At 47.9% G+C, this 18640-nt stretch overlaps 1 protein-coding gene across 3 annotated transcripts in view; it reads left to right on the plus strand.

Annotated features, from left to right (window-relative positions):
* STXBP5L (syntaxin binding protein 5L) overlaps positions 1-18640 on the plus strand; it is a 195895-nt gene that overhangs the window by 118881 nt on the left and 58374 nt on the right. For all 3 annotated transcript variants that reach the window (XM_044287379.1, XM_044287383.1, XM_044287380.1), the window contains exons 10-14: positions 60-208; positions 2089-2161; positions 6801-6948; positions 8307-8374; positions 10527-10567. In XM_044287379.1, the coding sequence (XP_044143314.1) occupies positions 60-208; positions 2089-2161; positions 6801-6948; positions 8307-8374; positions 10527-10567 (479 nt within the window). The remainder of the gene's footprint in view (positions 1-59; positions 209-2088; positions 2162-6800; positions 6949-8306; positions 8375-10526; positions 10568-18640) is intronic.

The raw sequence follows: 18640 nt of genomic DNA on the forward strand, positions 1-18640 counted from the left end.
GTCACCGGAGAGCATAATCCCCTCGCAGTGTGAATAATCTCGTCTATATCTTCTCTTAGTGAGCCGTTCATCATCTTCTCCGGCGGATTGTCCTACGACAGCAGGAGACCAAGTCTGACCATCATGCATGGCAAGGCAATCACTGTCCTGGAGATGGACCATCCTATTGTGGACTTTCTAACACTTTGTGAGACACCTTATCCCAACGGTAAGAAAGAACCAGCTGCTCAACCCAATGCGGACCAATAATGTGCAAGACACAACTTCTGACCTGTACTAAGGAGTCAAAGTCACATTTAACCCTTTCCCTTCAAAGGACGTATATCATACGTCCTTTAGGGTGGCACTTTGGCAACCAAGGGCACGTCTCATATGTCCTTGCTACTGATGGCTGTGACCAAGATCTCAGTGCTAGCCGTGATACATCCGCTTGGAAAGGAGTCCAAGGGAGAGCTACACATGCATGCTGTATCTCCCGATGTAGAGCAGCTAGCAATGCAATCTTGTTTTAACGCTTAGCTCATAAGCCCCCCTTCCTTCAACCAGCTGTGATCTCAGCCAGCCTCAAGGAGGAGAGTGGGGCCAGTGGGTGACGTGCTGACCGAGAAGAGACGTAGATTGTCTCTCCCTATGTAAGTGTGCAGGGGGAGGGTAATATGGACTTCTGTGCATGTTATCAGTCCCCCTTACCCCATTTATCATACAGCATAGTTGTTCTTGGATTTTCATGTGTGTGTGTTTTTTTTTCTTTTTCATAAAATGAGTGAGAAAATGAGCACTTGCTCATGTAAATACCCCTCTGCGCCTAATTAGGCCATTTACTGACGCCATGACCCAGACGGTCACAGCATCGAATAAGTCACACACACACAACAAACACACAGACATCAATAAAGTGTACACTTTACTCTGCCCCTATCCTGTCCATTCCTGGACCTTATAGTAAAATATACCGAGTGCTTTTGTAGCGATACCCATTACACGCTGCAGTAACGGCGATAGCGATCCCTAGAGAAGAATCTAATACATTTTTGACAAATGGAAAAGATTTTCATTCATCAGAGAAGACATTCTTGCTCACGGACTATCTCCGTAAATAATCATTTTCGAACACTGTAGTTTTATTATTTTAACCATCTAACTGTGAAAGTGGAGGGGGAGGGCTGCTTTAGATGCTGCTATCTCCTGAATGGAAAGCTGACATTTCAGGCTTTCCTACAAGACCAAAAAGACAGCATTAGTCCAAGCAACAGAGGAGAAATCACTGTTAGACCTCGAGTCGGGAATAATCGCGGGTAAAACCTGCTTTTACTTTCACCTTCAGCTGTCACTCTGGTATTGTCTGAGAGCGTGGAATGTCAGCTTTCAAACAATGCAAAGCCCATATCTCTAGCTGGTACCAAACCAGAGATATGAGCAGTTAAAGAGGACCTTTCACCGATCCTGACATTGTGAACTAACTATACAGACATATAGAGCGGCGCCCGGGGGTCTCACCGTTCTCCCGCTATGCCCTCCGGTATCTTCGGTCACAAAGTTATAGTCGGTGGAGTCTGCCCTTGTTCTTCTGTAGCGCTGGTCAATCGCATTGCAGCGCTCACAGCCTGGGAGAAAATAACCTGGCAGGGAAATGGTTAAAAGGGTGTTTTACTGTTACAAAATAGAGCTGAATAGATTCTAAATAGGGTATAAACTAAGACATGTCCGAGCGCAACGTCCTCCTTGATTTATGCTTTTTCTGCTCCAGTCATTGAGATGTTGCGCTTGCTCTGGGGTTTCCATGGTATTCTCAACAAACTTTGTAAACAGTTCCTGTCACATGACATGAGTCAGGCTGCTGAGGATACCATGGTAACTCCAGAGCAAGCACAATACCCCTTGGCATGAGCAATCATAAAGCTGGGAGCAGGTGAGGAAAACCTTTTTCTATTTAGGTAAAACTTAATGAGCTGTAAATGAAAATTCCTTTAAAGTAGTGATAGAGTCGCCTGTCATCTGCGGGGCCATCCCAGTGTGTAATGGAGGGAGAGGCAGAACCATCCCAATTAGCTTTGGTCTGATTACAATTGCCATTGTTTTGTCTCCCAGAATCCCAGGAGCCGTATGCTGTGGCAGTGCTGATGGAGAGAGACTTTGTCGTGGTGGATCTTACCCAAAGCAAGTAAGAGAACGTCTGGGAGAATGTGTGAGGGCAGCACTTTCCATGAGCTAGCCGAAATTTGTTTGGCTCTCTTGTGTTGCGGTGTTTGTGTGTCTCTCTTGTGTTGCGTTTTTTGTGTCGCTCTCTTGTGTTGCGGTGTTTGTGTCGCTCTCTTGTGTCGCGTTTTTTTGTCACTCTCTTGTGTTGCGTTTTTTGTTGCTCTCTTGTGTTGCATTTTTTGTTGCTCTCTTGTGTCGCTCTCTTGTGTTGCGGTGTTTGTGTCGCTCTCTTGTGTTGCAGTGTTTGTGTCGCTCTCTTGTGTTGCGGTGTTTGTGTCGCTCTCTTGTGTTGCGGTGTTTGTGTCGCTCTCTTGTGTTGCGGTGTTTGTGTCGCTCTCTTGTGTTGCGGTGTTTGTGTCGCTCTCTTGTGTTGCGGTGTTTGTGTCGCTCTCTTGTGTTGCGGTGTTTGTGTCACTCTCTTGTGTTGCGGTGTTTGTGTCGCTCTCTTGTGTTGCGGTGTTTGTGTCGCTCTCTTGTGTTGCAGTGTTTGTGTCGCTCTCTTGTGTTGCGGTGTTTGTGTCGCTCTCTTGTGTTGCGGTGTTTGTGTCGCTCTCTTGTGTTGCGGTGTTTGTGTCGCTCTCTTGTGTTGCAGTGTTTGTGTCGCTCTCTTGTGTTGCGGTGTTTGTGTCGCTCTCTTGTGTTGCGGTGTTTGTGTCGCTCTCTTGTGTTGCAGTGTTTGTATCTCTCTCTTGTGTTGCAGTGTTTGTGTCGCTCTCTTGTGTTGCGGTGTTTGTGTCGCTCTCTTGTGTTGCAGTGTTTGTATCTCTCTCTTGTGTTGCAGTGTTTGTGTCGCTCTCTTGTGTTGCGGTGTTTGTGTCGCTCTCTTGTGTTGCAGTGTTTGTGTCGCTCTCTTGTGTTGCAGTGTTTGTATCTCTCTCTTGTGTTGCAGTGTTTGTATCTCTTTCTTATGTTTCTTTTTTTGTGTCCCTCTCCCGTGTTCCGGTGTTTGTGTCGCTCTCTCGTGTTCCGGTGTTTGTGTCGCTCTCTTGTGTTGCAGTGTTTGTATCTCTCTCTTGTGTTGCGGTGTTTGTGTCGCTCTCTTGTGTTGCAGTGTTTGTATCTCTCTCTTGTGTTGCAGTGTTTGTGTCGCTCTCTTGTGTTGCTGTGTTTTTGTGGCTTTCTCGGGTTGCGGTGTTTGTGTCTCTCTCTCATGTTTCTTTTTTTGTGTCTCTCTCTTATGTTTCTTTTTTTGTGTCCCTCTCCCGTGTTCCGGTGTTTGTGTCGCTCTCTTGTGTTGCAGTGTTTGTGTCGCTCTCTTGTGTTGCAGTGTTTGTATCTCTCTCTTGTGTTGCAGTGTTTGTGTCGCTCTCTTGTGTTGCAGTGTTTGTGTCGCTCTCTTGTGTTGCAGTGTTTGTGTCGCTCTCTTGTGTTGCAGTGTTTGTGTCGCTCTCTTGTGTTGCAGTGTTTGTGTCGCTCTCTTGTGTTGCAGTGTTTGTGTCGCTCTCTTGTGTTGCAGTGTTTGTGTCTCTCTCTCATGTTTCTTTTTTTGTGTCTCTCTCTTATGTTTCTTTTTTTGTGTTGCTCTCTCATGTTTCTTTTTTTGTGTCCCTCTCTCGTGTTCCGGTGTTTGTGTCGCTCTCTTGTGTTAAAGGTGTTTGTGTCACTCTCTTGTATTGCGGTGTTTGTGTCACTCTCTTGTGTTGCGGTGTTTGTGTCGCTCTCTTGTGTTGTGGTGTTTGTGTCGCTCTCTCGTGTTGCAGTGTTTGTGGCACTCTCTCGTGTTGCGGTGTTTGCGTCGCTCTCTCGTGTTGCGGTGTTTGTGGCGCTCTCTTGCGTTGCGGTTGGAAATCATAGTCATTTCTTAGCTCGTTTACATTAACATTAACCCCTTAAGGACCCATGCTGTACATGTACGGCGCTGGTGGATGTGACTTAAGGACCAGTGACGTACATGTACGGCAGGCTGATCGGGCGGGTGCTGGAGCTGCGCCCGCCCCGATCAGCGGCAGGGGTCCGGCAGTCACTGATAGCCGGACCCCTGCTGTATTCCCGTGAAAACACTGACGCCGGTGCATTAACCCTCACACTGCCACGATCAGCGATGACCGCAGCACGTGCGGTATCGTGCCGGGTGCAGGATGTCCATCGGGTCCCCGTGCTGCTGTGACGGGGACCCGATGGCAAGGAAGGCAGCCTGATCCTTCCTTAGGCATCATGGCTGCCTTCCGGGGGAGAGCCTGTGAGATCCAGCCCCCTGTATTACACTGGTAATACACTTACAGCCAGTGCATCACTATACAGAAGTATTGTGATGCATTGTAAAGGGGATCAGACCCCCAAAAGTTGAAGTCCCAGAGTGGGACAAAAAAAAATGTTTCAAGTAAAAAAAAAAGGGTCCTTTTCCCAAAATAAAGTAGACATATTAGGTATCGCTGTGTCCGTATCGTCCGGCTCTATAAAAATATCACATGACCTAACCCCTCAGGTGAACACCGTCAAAAAAATTAAATAAAAACTTTGCTAGATAAACCATTTTTTTGTCACCTTACATCACTAAAAGTGCAACACCAAGCGATCAAAAAGGTGTATACCCCCCAGAATAGTACCAATCTAACAGTCACCTAATCCCACAAAAAATGAGCCCCTACCTAAGAAAATCGTCCAAAAAATAAAAAAATCTATGGCTCTCAGACTATGGAGACACTAAAACATGATTTTTTTTTTGTTTCAAAAAGGATATTATTGTGTTAAGTGTAAAAAAAAAATTGACATGTTAGGTATCGCCGCTTCCGTAACAACCTGCTTTATAAAAATACCACATGACGTAACCCCTCAGTTGAATACCGTAAAAAAGATAAAATCGGTGTAAAAAAAGGCATTTTTTGCCTCTTTACATCACAAAAAGTGTAATACCAAGCGATCAAACAGTCATACGCAACCCAAAATTGTACAAATCAACAGTCATCTCATACCAAAAAAAATGAACTCCTACATAAGACAGTCGCCCAAAAAGAAAAAATATATATATGGCTTTTAGAAAATGGAGACACTAAAAAATCTTTTTTTTCTCAAAAATGCTTTATGTAAAACTGAAACAAACAACCAAAACAAGTAATTATATTTGGTATTGTCGCATCCGTAACAACCTGCTCTATAAAAATACAAAATGATCTAACCTGTCAGATGAACACTGTAAATGAAAAAAAATAAGAACGGTGCCAAAACAGCTACCGGTATTTTTTATTACCTAGCCTCACAAAAAGTGTAATATAGAGCTACCAAAAATCATATGTACCCTAAAATAGTAGCAACAAAACTGCCACCTTATCCCGTAGTTTCCAAAATGGTGTAATTTTTGGGGAGTTTCTACTCTAGGGGTGCATCAGGGGGTCTTCAAATGTGACATGGCAGCTTAAAATGACCCCGGTGAAATCTGCCTTCCAAAAACTATATGGCACTGCTTTAACTTGTTTGGCTGTTAACCCTTGCTTTGTTACTGGAAAAAATGGATTAAAATGGAAAATCTGCCAAAAAAGTGAAATTCTGAAATTTCATCTACATTTTCCTTTAATTCTTGCCAAACACCTAAAGGGTTAAGAAAGTTTGTAAAATGAGTTTTGAATACCTTGAGGGGTGTAGTTTCTACAATGGGGTCATTTTTGGGTGGTTTCTATTATGTAAGCCTCACAAAGTGACTTCAGCTCTGAACTGGTCCTTAAATAGTGGGATTTGCTTCTAAAATTCTAACTTCCCCCCAAAAAAAAGAAAATGTAATGGTGATGTGTAACATAGCCCTGGCTCTGGTGATGTGTAACATAGCCCCGACTCTGGTGATGTGTAACATAGCCCCGACTCTGGTGATGTGTGTAACATAGCCCCGACTCTGGTGATGTGTAACATAGCCCCGACTCTGGTGATGTGTAACATAGCCCCGACTCTGGTGATGTGTAACATAGCCCCGACTCTGGTGATGTGTGTAACATAGCCCCGACTCTGGTGATGTGTAACATAGCCCCAGCTGTGGTGATGTGTAACATAGCCCCGGCTCTGGCGATGTGTTACATAGCCCCGGCTCTGGCGATGTGTTACATAGCCCCGGCTCTGGCGATGTGTTACATAGCCCCGTCTCTGGTGATGTGTAACATAGCCCCGGCTCTGGTGATGTGTGCAACATAGCCCCGGCTCTGGTGATGTGTGCAACATAGTCTCGGCCCTGGTGATGTGTGTAACATAGTCTCGGCCCTGGTGATGTGTGTAACATAGCCCCGGCTCTGGTGATGTGTGTAACATAGCCTTGGCTCTGGTGATGTGTGTAACATAGCCCCGGCTCTGGTGATGTGTGTAACATAGCCCCGGCTCTGGTGATGTGTGTAACATAGCCCCGGCTCTGGTGATGTGTGTAACATAGCCCCGGCTCTGGTGATGTGTGTAACATAGCCCCGGCTCTGGTGATGTGTGTAACATAGCCCCGGCTCTGGTGATGTGTGCAACATAGCCCCGGCTCTAGTGATGTGTGCAACATAGCCCCGGCTCTAGTGATGTGTGCAACATAGCCCCGGCTCTGGTGATGTGTGTAACATAGCCCCGGCTCTGGTGATGTGTGTAGCATAGCCCCGGCTCCTAGTGTAATAACCTGTCACCTCTCTCTTCCTGTTCGGCAGCTTTCCTATCTTCGAGAATCCCTACTCCATGGATATCCACGAGTCCCCGGTGACCTGCACAGAGTATTTCGCAGACTGCCCTCACGAGTTCATCTTAGTTCTTTATGCTCTTGGAGCTAAAAACAAAAAACAAGGATACAGCAACAAGGTAAGTGTCCGGCAGGAGAAGTATTAAAAGTACAAAAGTGTGCGGTGCAGTGAGAAGGCAGAGACATGCGGTGCAGGGAGGAGAAAGAGAGGTGCGGTGCAGGGAGGAGGCAGGGACGTGCGGTGCAGCGAGGAGGCAGAGACGTGCGGTGCAGGGAGGAGGCAGGGAAGTGCGGTGCAGCGAGGAGGCAGAGACGTGAGGTGCAGCGAGGAGGCCGAGACGTGCGGTGCAGCGAGGAGGCCGAGACGTGCGGTGCAGCGAGGAGGCAGAGACGTGCGGTGCAGCGAGGAGGCAGGGACGTGCGGTGCAGCGAGGAGGCAGAGACGTGCGGTGCAGGGAGGAGGCAGGGACGTGCTGTGCAGCGAGGAGGCAGGGACGTGCTGTGCAGCGAGGAGGCAGAGACGTGCGGTGCAGCGAGGAGGCAGAGACGTGCGGTGCAGCGAGGAGGCAGGGACGTGCGGTGCAGCGAGGAGGCAGAGACGTGCGGTGCAGGGAGGAGGCAGAGACGTGCGGTGCAGCGAGGAGGCAGGGACGTGCGGTGCAGCGAGGAGGCAGAGACGTGCGGTGCAGGGAGGAGGCAGGGACGTGCGGTGCAGCGAGGAGGCAGAGACGTGAGGTGCAGCGAGGAGGCAGAGACGTGAGGTGCAGCGAGGAGGCAGAGACGTGAGGTGCAGCGAGGAGGCAGGGACGTGCGGTGCAGGGAGGATACAGAGACGTGCGGTGCAGGGAGGAGGCAGAGACGTGCGGTGCAGCGTGGAGGCAGAGACGTGCGGTGCAGCGAGGAGGCAGAGACGTGCGGTGCAGGGAGGAGGCAGAGACGTGAGGTGCAGCGAGGAGGCAGAGACGTGCGGTGCAGGGAGGAGGCAGAGACGTGCGGTGCAGCGAGGAGGCAGGGACGTGCGGTGCAGCGAGGAGGCAGAGACGTGCGGTGCAGGGAGGAGGCAGGGATGTGCGGTGCAGCGAGGAGGCAGAGACGTGAGGTGCAGCGAGGAGGCAGAGACGTGAGGTGCAGCGAGGAGGCAGGGACGTGCGGTGCAGGGAGGAGGCAGAGACGTGCGATGCAGCGTGGAGGCAGAGACGTGCGGTGCAGCGAGGAGGCAGAGACGTGCGGTGCAGGGAGGAGGCAGGGATGTGCGGTGCAGCGAGGAGGCAGAGACGTGAGGTGCAGCGAGGAGGCAGAGACGTGAGGTGCAGCGAGGAGGCAGGGACGTGCGGTGCAGGGAGGATACAGAGACGTGCGGTGCAGCGAGGAGGCAGAGACGTGAGGTGCAGCGAGGAGGCAGGGACGTGCGGTGCAGGGAGGATACAGAGACGTGCGGTGCAGGGAGGATTTGGTAAATGTCTCGGTTGTTTTGCAGGAATGGCCAATAATCGGCGGCATCTGGAACCTGGGAACCTCAGCGTACCCCGAGATCATCGTTACAGGGTAAGAGGAAGTTCTCTGCTCATCTTTGGGGAAGCAGATTTATGCAACCACAAGCCGGCTCCGCGGTCACCTCCAAACTGGTGGTTACCTGGTAATGGAAAGCGTGGATATTAAAGGGACGGTCACGTGATTATTGCGTGTAAGGTCCACAGCTTTATATCATTTCCGTTTTATCCCCTCACCACATTTTCTGCTTCCTGTGTGGGAATGGCAAGACGTGCTTACATCAAGCGGCTGAAACCCCATCCTGACCTAATGCTTCTCAAAGCTGAGGGTTTGTTACAGCTGTATCCAGGCTAGACAATGAACACCTCAGCAGCACAAACATCTCTCTTGTCCAGATAGATTGTCACAATGTAATCAGTGCAGGTAATATGTACCAGTCTAGCTCACACAGGATTGTCCGACAGCATACATTGTAACAAACCCTCAGCTGTAAGTATTTATTATAGTTATTTTATATTTCTTATTACAATCCAGACGGCAACACCCCCTCCAGAGAGCCAGGCCTCCTCCATGCAGAAGGGCTCCCCTCAGGCAGCAGTGCCCCCCCCCCCCCCAGGCAGCAGAGCTCCCCCAGGCAGCAGAGATGCCCCCAGGTAGCAGCGTCCCCCTCCGGGCAGAAGAGCTCCCCCCAGGCAGCAGAGATGCCCCCAGGTAGCAGCGTCCCCCTCCGGGCAGAAGAGCTCCCCCCAGGCACCAGCATCCCCTCCAGGCGACAGTACCCCCCCAAACAGCAGGGCTCCCCTTAGGCAGCAGCACCCCCCATGCAGCAGCATCCCCTCCAGGCAGCAGGGCTCCCCCCATGTAGCAGGGCTCCCCTTAGGCAGCAGCACCCCCCATGCAGCAGCATCCCCTCCAGGCAGCAGGGCTCCCCCCATGTAGCAGGGCTCCCCCCATGCAGCAGCGCCCCCTCCAGACAGCAGGACTCCCCCGCAGACAGCAGTGCCCCCTCCAAACAGCAGGGCTCCCCTCCAGAAAGCAGCGCCCCCTCCGGGCAGCAGGGCTCCCCTCAGGCAGCAGCATCCCCTACAGACAGCAGCGCTCCCTCCAGGCAGCAGGGCTCCCCTCCAGACAGCGGCGCCCCCTCCAGACAGCGGTGCCCCCTCCAGGCAGCAGCATCCCCTACAGACAGCAGCGCTCCCTCCGGATAGCAGGGCTCCCCTCCAGACAGCGGCGCCCCCTCCAGACAGCGGTGCCCCCTCCAGGCAGCAGGGCTCCCCTCCAGACAGCAGGGTTCCTCCGGATAGCAGGGCTCCCCTCCAGACAGCGGCGCCCCCTCCAGACAGCGGCGCCCCCTCCAGACAGCGGCGCCCCCTCCAGACAGCGGTGCCCCCTCCGGGCAGCGGCGCCCCCTCCGGGCAGCAGGGCTCCCCTCAGGCAGCAGCATCCCCTCCAGACAGCGGTGCCCCCTCCAGACAGCGGTGCCCCCTCCAGGCAGCGGCGCCCCCTCCGGGCAGCAGAGCTCCCCTCAGGCAGCAGCATCCCCTACAGACAGCAGCGCTCCCTCTAGACAGCGGTGCCCCCTCCAGACAGCGGAGCCCCCTACAGGCAGCAGGGCTCCCCTCCAGATAACAGGGTTCCTCCGGATAGCAGGGCTCCCCTCCAGACAGCGGCGCCCCCTCCAGACAGCGGCGCTCCCTCCGGGCAGCAGGGCTCCCCTCAGGCAGCAGCATCCCCTCCAGACAGCGGTGCCCCCTCCAGACAGCGGTGCCCCCTCCAGACAGCGGTGCCCCCTCCAGACAGCGGTGCCCCCTCCAGACAGCGGTGCCCCCTCCAGACAGCGGCGCCCCCTCTAGACAGCGGTGCCCCCTCCGGGCAGCAGGGCTCCCCTCAGGCAGCAGCATCCCCTACAGACAGCAGCGCTCCCTCTAGACAGCGGTGCCCCCTCCAGACAGCGGAGCCCCCTCCAGACAGCGGTGCCCCCTCCAGGCAGCGGCGCCCCCTCCGGGCAGCAGGGCTCCCCTCAGGCAGCAGCATCCCCTACAGACAGCAGCGCTCCTTCTAGACAGCGGTGCCCCCTCCAGACAGCTGTGCCCCCTACAGGCAGCTGCACCCCCTACAGGCAGCAGCGCCCCCTCCAGGCAGCTGCGCCCCCTACAGGCCTTCTGTATCAGAGCACTTACTGATATCTCCTCCTTTACCTTCACAGACACGCGGATGGTTCTGTTAAATTCTGGGACGCCTCTGCCAGTAAGTCTCAGCGGTTCTTTACTACCGTGCCATGTGACGTGTAACCAGATCGGTCCCTCTTTTTGATCTGCGGTATAGATTTGCATTGTTACATGTACGATATTGATCCAGAAAGTGTTTCTCTTGTTCCTCTCTGTATATTAGAGCCGCCTTGTATATTATTTCATTATTTGATACAATTTGGATTTTAGAAATTTCTATATTCAGATAATATTTGTGTTATTGTGCGCTAAGTGAACCATAAGTATCGCTCTCTGACCGTCCCAAAAATTGGGTAGTACGGTGTTAACCCCCCAAGTTCCTGTGAGTTTTGGGTCATCTGTGCTCTCTACAATAGAACTCCAATGCTCTCTATAAAATCATTGCACAAGTCAGGATTCTGCAATGTTTTATGGTCACCTCTCAGGGAACCGGCACGGTGGCTGACCCCCTTCTAGAGCCTCATCAGCGTCTGATTTTAGTGACCTCTACTAAATGGAAAACTCCTGGGTCCTAGTGCAGCATCTGTTGCAGGGCCGCTACCTACCATGTGCTGATCATGTAAAGCTCGCGTCCTCTTTTTATGGCAGAAAGGCCACCCCCAATTCCTACCTGTACTCCCCCTATAGCTGCACCGCTGGTCTCTGTGGTACCACCACCAATGATTATGAGCGTCTCCCGCTCCCTCTCCACTGCAGATTCATCATCTCCGCTCACATTTCCTTCGTTTGTTACTGATGACATTTTACTTGATCTTAAGTAAAAAAAAAGAAAATGACTGAAGGAAAGATTTCAGGGAATTTATTCCACGCGAGCGGAGCGAGCAGCCACTTATCTCCCTCGGTTAGGTTCCAGCTTGTGCCTGGAGATGTTGACTCCACTTCATTTGGCCGCAGCTGGAGCAGCAATCACTTCCACATCATGAACTTTCTGCTGATCCACAACTCCAAAAATAAACCCAGCAGAGGTGACAAGTTCCCCGACCTCTACTTGGCTCATTCTACGCCCCCACATTGCGCTCCCCGCATCATTTACTCCATTGTCTGGGGAGGGGGGGGAATGAAATCATCTCGGTTCACAGGATCTTTTACTTGTTTGTAGAGAAGAGAACAGAGTAGCAGAGCGCGGCCTTCACATGGTACAGATAGTGAGCTCCTCGCAGGACGGCCATTCCGCATACCACCTGTATGCCTTTCTCACAGAACATCACTCAGGTCTGAACCCAATCCATCTCCCAGCCCCTGTGGATCCCGTATACAAGCTGTACCAGGTCTCTTCTTCCTGGACCAAACTGTACCTAACAGGACTGATCATAATAACTACCTAACAGGAGTGATCATAATAACTGTACCTAACAGGACTGATCATAATAACTGTACCTAACAGGAGTTATCATAATAACTGTACCTAACAGGACTGATCATAATAACTGTACCTAACAGGACTGATCATAATAAGTGTAACCTGTAGGACTGATCACAATAACTGTACCCAACAAGATTGATCACAATAACTGTACCCAACATGACTGATCATAATAACTGTACCTAACAGGACTGATCATAATAAGTGTACCCAACAAGATTGATCACAATAACTGTACCCAACAGGACTGATCATAAGAACTTTACCCAACAGGAGTTATCATAATAAGTGTACCCAACAAGATTGATCACAATAACTGTACCTAACAGGACTGATCATAATAACTACCTAACAGGAGTGATCATAATAACTGTACCTAACAGGACTGATCATAATAACTGTACCTAACAGGAGTTATCATAATAACTGTACCCAACGGGACTGATCATAAGAACTTTACCCAACATGACTGGTCATAAGACCTGTACCCAACAGGACTTATCACAATAACTGTACCCAACAAGACTGATCACAATAACTGTACCCAACAGGACTGATCAGAATAACTGTACCCAACAGGACCGATCATAATAACTGTACCCAACAGGACTGATCATAATAACTGTACCCAAACAGGACTGATCATAATAACTGTATCCAACAGGACCGATCATAATAACTGTACCCAACAGGACTGATCATAATAACTGTACCCAACAGGACTGATTACAATAACTGTACCCAACAGGACAGATCACAATAACTGTACCCAACAGGACAGATCACAATAACTGTACCCAACAGGACTTATCACAATAACTATACCTAACAGGACTGATCACAATAACTGTACCCAACAGGACTGATCACAATAACTGTACCTAACAGGACTGATCACAATAACTGTACCTAACAGGACAGATCACAATAACTGTATCCAACAGGACCGATCATAATAACTTTACTCAACAGAACTGATCGTAATAACTGTACCCAACAGAACTGATCGTAATAACTGTACCCAACAGGACTGATCATAATAACTGTACCTAACAGGAGTTATCATAATAACTGTACCTAACAGGACTGATCATAATAACTGTACCTAACAGGACTGATCATAATAAGTGTAACCTGTAGGACTGATCACAATAACTGTACCCAACAAGATTGATCACAATAACTGTACCCAACATGACTGATCATAATAACTGTACCTAACAGGACTGATCATAATAAGTGTACCCAACAAGATTGATCACAATAACTGTACCCAACAGGACTGATCATAAGAACTTTACCCAACAGGAGTTATCATAATAAGTGTACCCAACAAGATTGATCACAATAACTGTACCTAACAGGACTGATCATAATAACTACCTAACAGGAGTGATCATAATAACTGTACCTAACAGGACTGATCATAATAACTGTACCTAACAGGAGTTATCATAATAACTGTACCCAACGGGACTGATCATAAGAACTTTACCCAACATGACTGGTCATAAGACCTGTACCCAACAGGACTTATCACAATAACTGTACCCAACAAGACTGATCACAATAACTGTACCCAACAGGACTGATCAGAATAACTGTACCCAACAGGACCGATCATAATAACTGTACCCAACAGGACTGATCATAATAACTGTACCCAAACAGGACTGATCATAATAACTGTATCCAACAGGACCGATCATAATAACTGTACCCAACAGGACTGATCATAATAACTGTACCCAACAGGACTGATTACAATAACTGTACCCAACAGGACAGATCACAATAACTGTACCCAACAGGACTGATCACAATAACTGTACCCAACAGGACTTATCACAATAACTATACCTAACAGGACTGATCACAATAACTGTACCTAACAGGACTGATCACAATAACTGTACCTAACAGGACTGATCATAATAACTGTACCTAACAGGACAGATCACAATAACTGTATCCAACAGGACCGATCATAATAACTTTACTCAACAGAACTGATCGTAATAACTGTACCCAACAGGACTGATCACAATAACTGTACCCAACAGAACTGATCGTAATAACTGTACCCAACAGGACTGATCACAATAACTGTACCCAACAGGACTGATCACAATAACTGTACCCAACAGGACTGATCACAATAACTGTACCCAACAGAACCGATCATAATAACTTTACTCAACAGAACCGATCGTAATAACTGTACCCAACAGGACTGATCATAATAACTGTACCCAACAGGACTGATCATAATAACTGTACCCAACAGGACTGATCACAATAACTGTACCCAACAGGACTGATCATAATAACTGTAACCAACAGAACCGATCATAATAACTGTACCCAACAGGACTGATCATAATAACTGGAGATGAGCGAATCAAACTTGCCGAAGTGGAATTCGATCCGAATTTCAGGTTTTATTCGCACAGAATCCGAATTTCCTCACGCTTTGTGGTAACAAATCTAATTTTTTCCTAAAATGTCTGCTGCACGTGTGAGGACATGGAGCAAGGGACTCTGGGAAGGCGGGATCACCCACAATGCCTGGCATGCAGCCAATCAGCAGCCAGCCCTGTGATGTCACAGCCCTATAAATAGCCTCATCTTGGATTCTGCCATTTTCCAGTGCACTTAGTGCAGGGAGAGACGTCTGCAGGCGCTAGGGACAGTGATAAGAAACAAACGTTATTGTGCTAAAAAACGATTTACAAGTTCAGGGAAAGATTATTCAAGGTGGAGGGAAAGGACAGGGAGGAATCATTCCTCAGCGTTTCTGTAGAACAGGGTTCAGACGGGGAGGTTACAGCCTTGGGGACAGGAAAAATCCTGTTCACTTCCTGGATTCTGGCTGGGGGCGGGATTCATCTTGATTGAAGTCTTCTCCCGGCCGGACCGCGCGCTGGACTGAATGCGCACGCCGCCGCGCATGTGCCATGGTGACTTATTGCTGGCCAGTATAGTATAAAGCCGGCATGCACGTTGGCGGCTCTGTACTATTCTGGCCAGGAAGAAGTCACCATTGCGCATGCGCGGCAGTGTGCACGTTCAGGACAGCGAGCGGCCCAGCCGGGAGAAAAGAAGGAGTCTTCTGCGCAAGCGCGGCCACCGGGATTCCGGAGAAGATTGGTGGCCGTTAACAGGGGAGACCGAATGACAACAATGAGGTAAGTGGGGATGAATTTTCTCCTAAACGGTGGGAATTGGTTAATCAGATATATTTACAAAAATTATCACTGTCAAATCATTAACAGATTTAACAGTGATCATTATGATGGGATACCCCTTTACCAGGTCTATGTCTTATTTGCCCTTGTGCGGTGCAGTTATCTGTTCTAATATAATGTCTATTCACGATAAGGTAATAAAAGATTAGGGAATACCTTGAGATTAATGAGGGGTCAACTAATAATCATATAGTATGGGACGCCGCAAAGGCTTTTATAAGAGGGATTGTGACTAAATACACTATGGTATATAGGAAGAGCATAAAGAAAAAGATTATGGATTTAGAAAGTGAGGTGGAAAGACTTGAAAAGGAATATATAGATGATCCTACTGCCCAAAATTATAAAGAAAGGACAAATAAAGCAGCTAAATTTGAAACAGAGCTGCTTTTAATGGCCGAACAACAGAAAGAGAACCATGTAAGGGATCATTCTATACGAGCACATATACCCGGTAAGAAGTTGGCAGCTTTGGTGGCAACCCCCATTAAAAATAAATATATCCATAGTTTGATAGACAAATCTGGTCACAAAATCATGGAACAATCAGCTAAAATAATATTCCTTAAGGAATACTCTGAGGATATGTTTTATAGTAGTAAGATAAACAAGAGTGGGGGGGGGGGGAACTGCAATATTTTTTGGGCAAAGTCTCTACCTCCATGCTAACAGCTGATCAAAGAGAAAGTTTAGAAGCCCCTATAAATTTGAGGTGGAGGCAATATTGTCAAGGATAACCAAGAATAAGACCCCAGGAATAGACCGGATCCCATTTGAAATCTATGTACAATATAAAGAGTTATTGATTCCGAAACTTCTTACAATGTGGACCGCCTCGCGGGAGATAGGGAAACTCCCAGATTCGGTAAGAGAGGCTTTGATAAAACCAGGGAAAGATCCAACATTACCGGACTCATACCGTCCTATTCCATTAATAAATACTGACAGCAAAATATTAGCAAGGATTTTAGCAAATAGACTTGGGAGAGTGGCTCCGGGGATTGTTCATGAGGATCAATCGGGCTTTATGCCAGGCAAAACCACAACTGATAACCTAATGAGATACTTTATGGTCACCCAGCTGGAGCCCACAAATGTCGGAGACCGTATGATTGTAACTATAGATGCATCTAAGGCCTTCGATACGATAGAGTGGCCCTTCCTATTCGCTACATTGAGGAGAATGGGGTTTGGAGATAATCTTATGGATTGGGTCAGGCTGTTGTATACCGAGGCCTCTGCAAGGGTAATATTGAATGGTGAGTACTCGGATAAAATAAGCATTGGCAGGGGGGTTAGGCAGGGTTGCCCCCTGTCCCCTTTGCTATTTGCTATAGCCATGGAACCCCTAGCTGATTTGATTAGACAAGATAAAGAAATTGTGGGTTTCAGGTTTGGGGCCCACGAGGAAAACATTTCCCTATATGCAGACGACATCATGCTGTTTGTGGGATCGCATCGCTCACTAGGGAGGAGTTTTCAAGTATTTAAAGACTATAGTAATTATGCGGGACTGAATATAAATTGGTCGAAATCAGCTTGTATCCCGAGTGGATCCTCCGTGTCCACTCGAAATTAAAGAAGGGCAGGAACCGGTTAAGTATCTAGGAATCCAGATAACATCTAATCCTAGGGACTATGTACAGTTGAATGTACTCCCAAAAATATATCAGATGCGTAAAAGGATAGAGGTTTGGAAAAAAATACACATTTCGATGGCAGGTCGGATTTCGCTTGTGAAAATGTGTATGTTGCCTTCCTTGAACTATATATTTTGGAATGCATCGATAATAATCCCGAAGAGAATTTTTAAGATAATAGGCACTTTATTAACGGATTTGATCTGGCGGGGGAAAAAAACGAGAATAAGAACACAGATATTGTATATTCACGAGAAAGAGGGTGGATTATCGCTTCCCGATTTGGACCTTTACTTTTTGGCCGGGCAGATCGAAAATTTGATAACGTGGAGTAAATCACATAGCTGTAAGAACATGATAGCGGGGCTTAATAAAAACGTGGAAAAGTGTAGTATTTTTCAACTACTAGAAGCAGATATTTTCTCACAACAACAAGTTAATAAACTGCCCTTATTTGAGCTGTGGAGTAAATCCTGGAATAGGGTAAAGGAATTGTGGTCCCAGAAGGGCATAAGATCCATCTAGGGGAACTTAAATCAATAGAACAAAAAGTTTGGTGGAAATATGGAATTTTTAAACTGGGACAGATATGGAAGGAGGGAGATATAATTCCTTATCAAGACCTTAAAAATGAATATCTATTTGGGAATAGAGATTTGAGGTTTTTTTATTATCAATTAAAACAAGCGGTACAGAGATAAGAAAGGGGACGCAAATTGTCCCCCTTCCACCACTCTTAGCCAACATTACTAAGCTAGCTGTCGGGAAGAAATTCATCTCTGGGATATATGGGGGGAAGCGAGTGAGGTGGGGAATTTTTTATTTTTTTCCCCCTTCCTCGCTACCTCCCCCAGAACAAGACAAAGCAACAGGTAAGGCATAAGGGGTTTTGTAATTATACATAGCGGTTTACTTATTATATTGTTAGTGAACACGAACAAGGGAAAGAATGTGTCACTCTGATATACTGTATATGTATTTATTAAAACTAATAAAGATTAAAACAAAAAAATATATATATGTTCTAAAGCATTTTTTGGCTTGTATTAGTGGGAAAAAAAGGCTTATTGGCCATTGTGTGAGAAAATTACAGCCCTTTTTGGTGTGTATTAGTAGCAAAAAAAATATATTTGCCGTTCAGCGGTGAAGTTCCATTGTACTACAGCCATTTACAGGGTGTATTAATAGGACAGATACATACGTCCTATTAGCCGTTCTGTGGTGAATTGTGATTGTTATATTTTTTTTTTTGGGGTGTATTAATAGGGAAAAGAATACGGGAAAATTTATGGCTGATTGTAGCCTTTCTTCTATATGAACCAAATTATGTCAATTACGGTAGCCATTCAGTGGTGAAATTTGTTTGTGATACAGCCTTTTATGGGAAAATTGGTCGGTAGCTGTAACTACGGTCAGGGACAATACATTTCCTTTACGTCCCACTGGGTGAATGTGGTTCCTGCACAGCCACACCAGCAACTTGGCCAGGTGATGCCGCTTCCGCCTCCACGTTCTCATGCCGTTGGTCCTGCGACAATGTCCGCCTCTGCCTCCTCATCCTCCACCGTGTCCTCAGCCTCCACTACAGGGACAATTCACAGTGCCCCTCCAGCATACTACATGTGCAGGGCATGGCGGTGTCGCGCTGTTCTGCACCTCATTTTCCTGGGTGAACGGAGTCACACAGGGGAGGAACTTCTCTGTGTCCTTCATCAAGAAATCGAATCCTGGCTTTCTCCGCAACAACTCAAAATCGGAACCATGGTGACCGACAACGGGAGGAACATTGTGTCGGCGCTGCGTCAACGAGGGCTTAGCCATGTGCCCCCTGCATGGCACAC

This window comes from Bufo gargarizans, chromosome 3, assembly GCF_014858855.1.
Source record: "Bufo gargarizans isolate SCDJY-AF-19 chromosome 3, ASM1485885v1, whole genome shotgun sequence".
Taxonomy (NCBI): domain Eukaryota; kingdom Metazoa; phylum Chordata; class Amphibia; order Anura; family Bufonidae; genus Bufo; species Bufo gargarizans.